General features: G+C 36.9%; 1 protein-coding gene across 14 annotated transcripts in view; it reads right to left on the minus strand.

Annotated features, from left to right (window-relative positions):
- Nucleotides 1-10,977, minus strand: part of ptprk (protein tyrosine phosphatase receptor type K) — an 86,939-nt gene that overhangs the window by 36,831 nt on the left and 39,131 nt on the right. For all 14 annotated transcript variants that reach the window (XM_014030075.1, XM_014030077.1, XM_014030078.1 and 11 more), the window contains exons 9-10: nt 6,869-6,981; nt 4,838-5,018 (exon numbers count right to left, since the gene is read on the minus strand). In XM_014030075.1, coding sequence (XP_013885529.1) covers nt 4,838-5,018; nt 6,869-6,981 — 294 coding nt within the window. The remainder of the gene's footprint in view (nt 1-4,837; nt 5,019-6,868; nt 6,982-10,977) is intronic.

Consider the following 10,977-nt stretch of genomic DNA (forward strand, 5'->3'; position numbering starts at 1 on the left):
GAAAGAAAGAAAGAAAGAAAGAAAGAAAGAAAGAAAGAAAGAAAGAAAGAAAGAAAGAAAGAAAGAAAGAAAGAAAGAGATGAAACAATATCAAACAGAAGAGTGGGAAAAAACGGAGCAATGTGTGAAAAAATGAAACTGGGTCTGGATGGAACAAGGGACAGATAAAACGAGCAGAGAGAAAACGATGAGAGAGGGGGAAGAGCATCACAGAGGTGGAATGAGGAGAGACGATAACTAGTTTGGAACGTGGCCAGAGTGAAACGGGACCGAGTCCAAAGGCAAACCACAGAGCATGCCTTGTCCCTTTCCCCCCCTCCGGTAGACTGACAAATGGCTGGATTCATGTTGAAACTAAAAGGCTTTGTTCTTCACAGATGGAGCTTTGAAAACAATAACAATACCAATAAACACTAACAATAACACGAGGACACAAAGCTTCATATCAGCAGAATCCAGAGGTTGGAATTAAAACAGGGAAAAAACAAAAGAAAAGAAAACGAAACTGAACAAAAATGAATTGCGCTAAAGAAAACTCAACTGTCTTCCACAACGCAAAGCATTACAAGAGGCGACAAATAAACAGGTTTATTGTAAAAACCATAAAGAGAAAATAGAGGAGATTAAAGAAAATGAGAAGGGAAGAGGCAGAAAGGGAGAGCGAATAAGAGCCAAGCAGAAAAGGTTGAGAGGAGCTGTGGCTAAATCCAAGTTAATCTGTCCAATTAGTTCCTGGTAATCCTCCCACTGTCATGAGGAAGACAAATGAAACTTGCTACATTTAATTATTTGCAACCTCTATTTCCTCTCTGCAAGTGTTTGTCACGAGCAGCTTTAAGCACAGAAAAGGTGAAAGTTTGCATTATTCCTTTAGTTTGCTACTTTACTTTGTCTACACAACTTGTTCAATGCCAAGTTTACCCATGAACCGTAAATCAGTGTAGTTCACCACATACATTGGTTCATGGACTTACCTAATATGGATACTTTGGAACTATGCACTCATTTTTGCTGAGTTTGCAGTTTATTTTATTTATCGAAATGTGACTAAAAGACCAAAAACAAGAGGGATTTTCTATTAAAAAAAGAGCATTTTTAACCACCATTTGGCACTAAGATGTGAAAAAGCTAACATTTATTATTAAAATCAACTGAAATATCACTGAAATGAATCACTAAAACATATTGAGAGGAACAAACGCACATTAGATAACCCTTTCTGACAGTTTGCTGAAAATAGCTTTTAAGGGCTGCAACTTTTTGACACATTTGTCCTCTACTTGTCCAATTACTTTAACTATGTAAGAAAATGTGGCAAATTATGTTGATTATTAGATAATGCTTGGGTATGACTGAAATATTATTGTATTTTATTGGCATAAATATAGGTTTATATTAGAGGTTTTGGTCTTTTAAGGTGTATTCACACCAGGAAAGTCCTTTGGTCTGGACCAAATAGTGGACTTTGTTTTTTCCTTTGGTGTGATTTGCATTGTGCTTTTTGTAAGTGGACTATAATTTATAAACAAAGCCACGCAGGTGACGATCATTGCTCCCATTGGATAGAAATGATGGGGCGGGACAGAGCACAGACCAGGAAGTAAAGATGGTGTTAACACAACTGACTATTAAGAGTATCAAGAGCATGAGTGTATTCACACCTGTGTAAAAGGTCTAGACCAATGGAGGAAACAAGCTCTGGTCTCTTTAAAGTGGACCATATGTGTCAGGTGTGAAGACACCCTTTAAAATGAACTTTTCTATGCCTGGATGTTACCATATCCTTAAACATGAAAATGCACCAAAGTTGCATTTTTAATAATTTATCAATCTGTCAACAGTTTTGTCACAAACACATAAACCAAACAGACACAATCAGTCATTTGTATTTTTATGGTTTGTTATTTTAAAAGCTTGACCTTTTAAGAGTTATGTGTTGCCTGCTGTGCGATGTGTCTAAAAATATCAATTTTATGATTTTGTTCTTATATCAGTTTGTACATGTATGAAATAGCAGGACTCTCTTAAGCTGTTCCTTCACGTTTTACTGTGGTTTTAGTGTGTGTGTGTGTGTGTGTGTGTGTGTGTGTGTGTGTGTGTGTGTGTGTGTGTGTGTGTGTGTGTGTGTGTGTGTGTGTGTGTGTGTGTGTGTGTAACCTGCCATGACCAGAACGTTTCAGGAGAAAATTCGGGATTTGGATTAAAAGCTACTTCATCATTTTCTCCAGTGACACAAAAACACACACGTACACACTCAGCACTCTTCACTTCAAGATTATTTTTTACCCTTCAGACAAGAGCTATACATCACCAAGAAAAAAAACGAGAGAAAAAATAAGAAAAATGGAGAAGAGTCAGAGTGGAGAGAATGACGGAGCATGAGAAAGAAGTAGAGACAGAAAGATGGATAAATTAACTTTTCTTATTACATCAGCTGCTCAGTAGAGTGTGATGTCTCCCCAGGATTTTTATTAACTTTATTCTTTTTTAATTAAACTGTTTTTTATAGTGGCAATTTTTGGATTGAGCTTGACGTCGGCGTTTCTGACTTCACTATTATGATCAAATAAATCAGTAAACTACAGGTGGTGGGATCTGACAAACCTAAGCAAACAGAAAAAGCAAAGAAATGATTACCATTTAAATAACATTTCTGCCCCATGTCTGTGTGGCTTTCACTCTCATAACAAACACAACACACACGTAAAAAACTGTGTGAATTTGAATGAAGCAAAGAAAAGCTATGACTTCATAAGGCAGAATCATAATAATATATACTGCCACAATAATAACCAAACACTGCAAACTCGGTCAAATTGCACAAATAAGATTCAGTTCATGAGGACATCTTTTGAATTTTATAAAATCTAATTCACACAAAAAAACCAATGCTTTTAAAACGAGCACCAGAGAAAATATTCTGTATAAACTGTAAACAAGAATTCGTATTAAAGTAATAGTTACCTGTCAAGGCTCTACGATGGTACTGCACCCTGTCAGGAAGTGGTTTTCTGTTTTAACCCTCATAAAACCACTACATTTCATATTTATTTAATGTTTAGTTAGTGTTTCACACAACTGAAGAGACAGCCTCAAATCGAGTTGATCTGAGACGGAAAGAGGGGCTTTTGAAGTTACCAGACCAAAAAAAATTGCAGTTCCACTTTATATAGATCCTAAATGAAGGGTTTAAATATAAAAAAAAGATTTAAAAGCATCAGGTCTCCTTTAGTGTCAGAAACTAACCTAAACCTCTGAACAACCAAGCTCCATCTTATATTAAAGATGCCATTGTTTAACATGTTCTTGACAGAGCTCTTCACTCTCAGGTTTACTTGCGGTTTACTTGCGGTTCCTAGAGTTCTGAAAAAAATAACGGGAGGCAGAGCTTTCAGTTATGAAGCTTTATCTTCCAGTTTCTGTCTGTGAGACTGACACTGTGTACATTTAATAGTCTTGACACGTTCCTTTTGATAAATCCTATAGTTAGGATCGGCATGGGTTTCCTGAGCTATCCCAAAGTTCTGCTGCTATAGAAAGAGACTGCTGTGGAACATACATGTAGCATTTCCTTGTCTTGTTGCTGTCCAAACTCTTTCTAGTCTCTATAACTGCACCTGTAATGTGCCAAAATAAAAATTAAACACAATCTGTTGCTTTAGTTAATAACTTTTACTAACTGACATTTTATCTTGTCTTTATCTTGTGTGTGTACTGTGTTTTAATAAATGCATTTTTGACCTGATCTGAGTTGATGTTTTTTGCAAACTGGTGCTATAGATAAACTGAACCAAAAATAAAACATTCACTAATAATTGTTTTTATCAATGACTCGTTATCAGCACATTGTGTTGATTACAATGAGTTGATGTCTTTAACACAGATGAGTTCCACCTTGGAGGAAGAGAAGATTAATTTCCTCTTCCTGTCGAACAGGAAACTGTTCAATAGACGAGTCGCCTGAACAAGTCTATGACTTCCCCTCTGTCAATAAACATGAAACACACACACACACACACACACACACACACACACACACACACACACACACACACACTGGCAGNCACACACACACACACACACACACACACACACACACACACACACACACACACTGGCAGACATCAGTCAGGCGCTGTAGTTATGAGTTTTCATCTCTTTCATTTTTATTTTCAGTTTCATCATTTTCTCGCCTCTCGCACTGCTCCTACTCTCTCTCCTCTTTCTTTTCCAGCCTTATTGTTTTTCATCATCTCTCCGTTGCTCCCTTATTCTGTTTTTCATTCAAGCTCATTGCTTTTATTTCTGTCTCTTTCTCTTTCATATCAACCTTTTTTCGCCCGTGCCGTCTCTCTCCCCCAGGCTGGCTGTGTTCATATTTCAGTCGTTTATTTCTACAAATGTCAGACAGTGTTTCTGCCCTCCGTCTATTGATCCACAGAGAGCCGAAGAGATGAGGGGAGAAAGAGGCAAAGCTAGTGACTGGGAATGAAGCAGGAAGATATACGGAGGGAGGAGTGGCACATATGAGTGAGAAGAGATGGAGAGCAGGTAAAGAATGAGGAAAAAGAGGATAAGAAGTGATAAAAGGTGGAGAAAGCCTCTGGTATTTTAATCACGATTTATTTTAGATGACTGAGCACTCTGTTCTTTTCTTTTCTAATTCTTCTCCTCTCCTCTACATCGTATTGATATTCCTTCACCAGACCGATGGATAAATAATCAGATGTGACGAGCAATAAAACACGTGCACAATAGCATCGAGTCAGGTCATTTTTTGGGTTTTCTTGCCAGAATTTTCCATGAAAAACTTATCGTTACGCCGTTGACAACCCACCTGCACATTTGGTCCGAGTAATGAGTGGTGGTCCTGCTTTGCCCGTCCCACCCTCCCCTGGTCTGGTCAGTAGCACTCTGATCTCGTACTCGGTGTCGGGATCCAGGTGCCACAACTTGTAGTTGGGAGAATTCACAGCGTGAGTCTCGATCCAGCTTCCTGACGTCATCCGGTACTCCACCTGAAGGAAAAGAGTCAAACATGACACACTGGAGTGTTTAGTACTCAGTATCTGTGTTAATACATGATGTTTGCTTTTTTTACCAAGGTCAGGAGCTGATACTGATAATAAAGATTAGTATTTACTCTTATTTGTCTGATCTAAACAGACTCATCAAACCAGAATGCTAATGCCTGCTTCTATGATCAAAATACGTTGCATAAAACACCACATCTCTTCTTACCACCTGTACTAAAAACAAAAAAAGCACGTTATTGAACTGAGATGATGCTTTAACACCATTTTCTCTGCTGTTATATACAGTGAAGCCCCGGTTTTTGAGGGGTTTATGTTCTTAGAGAAACTGTAAATCATGAAAAAAAATGTGAATATTGGAACCCGAAAAGGTGTACAACATGTTTAGGGTGGTATTTTAAGACCCAAGCAAAAACACATGAGAGCTAAGCAGTTAGCAACAATAAGCCAAACTGTACTCTTGGAAATAATGTGTAACATACAGGAAGTGTGTCATTTAATGTACTGTTATTTTTGAATGGAACTGAATTTATTTTAATATTCATGTTGAAAACTCATCAAAAAGCACAAGAAAAAAAACCTGATGTTATTTAGAGCAGAGATTCTTAACCTATAGGGGCCGCGGGCGCCATCATGAGGGCCTCAAAAGAACAACAGTTTTTAACTTTGGGCCGCAGAGGGCCGTGGGACTGCATTGATTTTGAATAAGGTGCAATACACTTTCTCACCACTAGTAGCAGTAGTGCACCACTCAGATGTTTAACAACATTTTTAATATGTAGAAGAAGAACCTTAGAAACCTTACGAGAATGGAAACTTATTTTAAATTAAAAGTAGAAGCAAAAATGAAAGTAACTTGTCAAAAAACACCAAAGTTTGTCACTAATATGAAGAGCAGCTTCTGTTTTTACCATGTAATATTTTAAAAGTTCAAAACATTATCAAATACAGTTGCAGATACAACTATATTTTAATTTGCACTTTAAATTAATTTTTGTAGTTTATTTTTAAACATTTTGAATGTATTTTAAAGAAATTTTAAACTTGTCAAAATGCTGTTACTGTTTTTGTTTGTCACTAATATGAAGAGCAGCTTCTGGTTGCAAAAGTTTAAAATGCTAAATTTTCATTTGTACTTTATCATATTTATTTTTACAGGTTTTTTTATTTGAAACATTTACATTAAACATTTTTAATTTATTTATTTTATGCCCACACTTATTTTTTGAATTGTCTATTTTTGTTATTGTTTGTGTTATAAAATATATATCTATTGTTATGGGCAGGTTGCAATATAAAAATGTTTGTCATTATCATATCTTGTGATTATTTGACAGGAGTTTTACTTTTAAACTGTAAGTGTATTTAATTTAGTTATAATGTAAATACAATAAAAATTAAACCAAGATTTAGAATAATTATCATTTTGATCCGTACATTGGTAATGTCTGACTGGGCCTCGGGCCACTTTATGTTCAACAAATTGGGCCCCGATGTTAGAAAGGTTAAGAACCCCTGGTTTAGAGTACTGCATTTCTGGTTTTTGCAATACCACAGTGATTACTGCAAACTATTAACCTAACCTACCAGAAGATAGTTAAATAACCACTATAGTAGGGTGATAAATAAAGAAGTGTTTTGGATTCTAACGAACTCTTCCATTTCTTCCAAAATATTCATTACAGGGCATGTTAAGTTCAATGAAAAAACTAGCGAAAGATACAACTTTAAAGCAAAAAAAAAGGTAACTTAGTACATATTAAATGTTTATGATGATTACTGTAACATCGTTTACAAATGAGTGAATGCTTTAAAATATTGTATAGAAAATCCACCTCTTTCAGTATAATCGGTCCGTCTCCAAATATGGAGTTGGCGTTGAGCTGAATCAGCAGGTATGTGGGACCAACCCCGAGCAGCTGGGGCGGGGCGATCGGGTGTGGAGGCTCTGAGGAGAGAACATGAGATTCAATGATTTAAATGGGCACACACCATGTTAGAAAGCAGAGAAACGGAACTGCGTGGCAGTTTTGGCAAAGATCGCAAAAACCATCCCTAGAGATTAACTTCAGCAAGAGTTTACCCTTACTTTGAGTAAATATATTTACTCAGCTTATACATCTTTTTAACTGATGATGGTTTTATTATTCAGACATAACAGATGGTTTATAATTGTGTTTTACGGGACAATTCAGAAGTGATGCTGCTATACCTTCAGCCTGCCGGAACACCAGGAGCACTTGCCATTTCTCTTCTAGTGAGTCTTTTCATATATATTTAAAATCAAGCAGCATTGCTATTTTCTAACTTGACATGCCTGCTTATCCCTAGAAGCAGCGCAGCAGCATCCACCTGCAGGCTCTGATTCGTGGGTTTGATATTTACCCTTCACTCCCCAATATCTCTGCACAGATGCATTCTGCAAAGAGTGAGGAGGAGGTCAGAGCCACATACTGTATGTCCTGCCTGTGAGCCAGTTTTTGGATTGTGTGCTCTTATTCAGACCTAAAACCCAAATGTTAAATACCCTTTAGCTTAACTTAAAATACATTCTGGTGTAAATTAGTCTAAACACGGCTGTTCTCGTTTAGTTAAACTTCCCTGGTCTGGATAGACTTAAGCAGGAGGAAGTTATGGATGAACAAACAAGGGAGAAAACAAGAAGTTTGATGAATATATTGAACTTTTATTCAGGGTTCCTGCAGATCCTTAAAAAGTCTTAAAAGGTCCTTGAATTCATCAATCCAAAAATAAGGCCTTAATTAGCCTTAAAATGTCTTAAATCAATCTTCAGAAGTCTTAAAAATGTTAACACATTGTAAGTAGGATGACTGTAATTCATATAAAATATTAAAATAATTGGTAACATTTATTTATTTTTGAAATATTCCCATTCAGATGTTCCCTTTTGACATCACTTCCTCTTATTTCACCTGCAAATATCTCAACTGTCCATCAGAGCGATGTGAAATTTGTTTTCTAATGTTAAAAATGTTGTCTTTCCAAAAATACATTCATATTTCTTACAAAAATTTGATGTCACAGACACTTTAAGGTTTCATCTACAGCAAGCTGGGGTTGAGAACCCACTCTGGGTCATAAAGCTACAAATGTTGGGTCGTTAGAGGATTTCCAGAAATTACATTGTTTAAAAATGACTGATAAGAATGTTTTTTTTGCCATATTTGACAAAATAGCAGTTAGATATGGATAAAAACAATTGGTCAATTAGCAATATTTGAATAATTCAACCAAAAATACTTTGATTCATGAGTTTATTCCACATTTTTAATTTTTTTGTCATTTGTGTTTATTGTAAAATTGGTCTTAAATTTGATTTCACCTGGCATTAAAAAGTCTTAAATTTAACTTAAACAGTAGGAACCCTGTTATTGTATAAAAGGTAATAAATGGTGTGCGGGTTTATGAAGGTTCAGGGGCAGCAGGATCAAAGCAGAGTGTGTGTGCTTGTGTGTGTGTGTGTTTGTGTGAGTGACAGGCCAGAAGCATTCACACAACCTGGAAATAAAAGCCATCAAAGTTTTGTCTACTTGACATGTGCACACACACATCAGTGCACATATTAATCATTTTCCACACAAGTATGGAATGATTTCAATCACATACAGTAAATCAAAAAAGGATTTATCTCTGACGCACTTTTCTAGCATTGCAATCTTTACGAAAACACAAAATCCTATTTTTTTAATACATTTTTATTTTGCTAATGTCAGTCTTATATCAAAGCGAGCAGCGTATTATCTAAATTAAATATGTGTGTCTCTGTGTTACTATGTGTGCCGCTTCAATAATAGTTATTTTTGCATTGTTGACACTTCTTTTTGTGTTTGTGAGCGTGTGCGCTGGCATTTCGGTGTGCCGAGTGTGGCTGACGGGAGGTTCATGCTGGGAAGTGTCTTTTTAGCAACAGATGAAATAGTGAAGTTTGACAGCAGCGGCACGTGCAAACACACACACAGACACGCACGCACGGACAGGCGGGTGATTTCAGATAATGAATGTTGAAGTGACTTCAGAAAAACCAACGTCAACAACATGTCAGCTTGCAACACTATCAAATAAACTAAGTAAACAAGTTGATGATTAAGAAACGGGAAAAGAAAAGCAGTGAAAACTCACAGATTCATGTTTTTCAAAAATGAAAAGCATGAAGTTTATCTGATTTTAGCTTGTGTGTTATCCTCAGTATGCATACAACATAATGTGTGTTACTTTAAAATGTGTGTTAAATATCTAAAAGATAAATGAGGAATCTATCTGGGTCATTAAGTGACTCCAGAGAAGGAAAAAAATAAAAAAAATTAAATTTCCTTCTTTTGTGTTCTGTTACTTGTCATTTGGCCTAAAAAAATCACAACAACTCATCAGATGTGTTATTAAAATATGGCGTGGTGGGTTTGTTGTCACCATCTATTTTATTATTAATCACGTGTGTGAACCTTCTGATCGTTTTTCAGGGTTTTTTGGGTCGAATGTAAATGACAAAAACAAATCAACACTTGGGAAAACATCAAATGAGCTTGTCATTTCTGACCCAGCCCATATGTGTGATTAATTTCTTTTTAATGTGATTTATTAAAGGATGTTTTCTTATTCCACATTCATGACGGAGTAAAAAAAAACATTAAAACTCAACCACAAACACACGGAACGATGACGGTGGAAGGGAAAGAAAACATGGAGATGCTGTGCTCTTCTTTGTCGACCGTCGTCAGCAACCTTGTCAATAAAGTTTAGCTGTTCCAAAATGCTGCTGACATCACCAGGAAACTTGCTGCAGGACACCTGACCTCACAGAAAAGAAGCGCGTGCATGATTGTGTAAGTATGGCAGTAGGTTTCCTTTAACGCCTTAAGCTCCACCTGTCACGGTTACTTGAGAGAGGAGCAGTGTGTGTTTGTGTGTCTGTGCACGTAGCAGCCTGAAAAAGGAGAACAGGACGTTGACGCCGTCGCAGGCTGAAGACAAAAACTTCAACTCAACGGAGCGTCCAAATAAGTTGGATACATGTGTTCCTTGTGTGACATTAGTACTCCAAAAGATTTTTAGGCCATCAGTTGTGTGTAATCCAAGCTGGCATGGTGATGTGTGTGTGTGTGTGTAGACTACAAGCTAGCATGATGATGCACCCTGTCACAGTAGGAACCAGAGGGCACGGCTTGATTAGAGCTCGCCTCTGACCAAACTTAAAGTGACACACGTACGTGCACACGCTCAGTCGGACTTTCTTGTTCTTCTCATGCTGATCTTGTTTTTTTACAATAAAACTTGTAACGGCAGGGCGTCTGTTCCGTTGATCTATATTACTGGATTGGACATCACGTGACATATCGTGCGCCGCACAGGTGCCATTCAGTTTTGACTCGGGAACATCCATGAACGGTGGTAAAAAGGGGATGCAGCAGACAGTCATGCGAGGAATATCAAAAAGGGATGCAATATTTTGCCATAAATTGTCAACACTACAACAACAAGATCACAAGACCATTATCACATTTTACAGGTTATTAAAATATTTTTTATTTAAAAAATGTCGGAGATGCAGAAAGTAGGTCAGTTACGCTAGCTTGATTTTGACAACCTGTGGGTAAACCAACGAAAAGACAAATTCGCTGTTCCAATAAATTACTATATTTTTTTATTAATATTGTTATTATGTTAAGATAACATTGTGAGAGGTAAATATAATGGACAACAGTCAAATTACCTTTACTACTACTAGGCTGAACTGTGTACTACTGGTACTGATGTTCTGTCCAGTCAGCATATGGTATATCCTGTACTTTGTGATTATATATCAGAGTAAAAAAACTCCATAACTTTTTTATTCCTCCACCGTACATTTCATAAGCTAAGCGGTGGAGGGGCCGACCGCATTTATCTCATGACCAGCTGGAGGAATTTGTCTTTAGTCACTTCAGCG

This window comes from Austrofundulus limnaeus, unplaced genomic scaffold, assembly GCF_001266775.1.
Source record: "Austrofundulus limnaeus strain Quisiro unplaced genomic scaffold, Austrofundulus_limnaeus-1.0 Scaffold996, whole genome shotgun sequence".
NCBI lineage: Eukaryota > Metazoa > Chordata > Actinopteri > Cyprinodontiformes > Rivulidae > Austrofundulus > Austrofundulus limnaeus.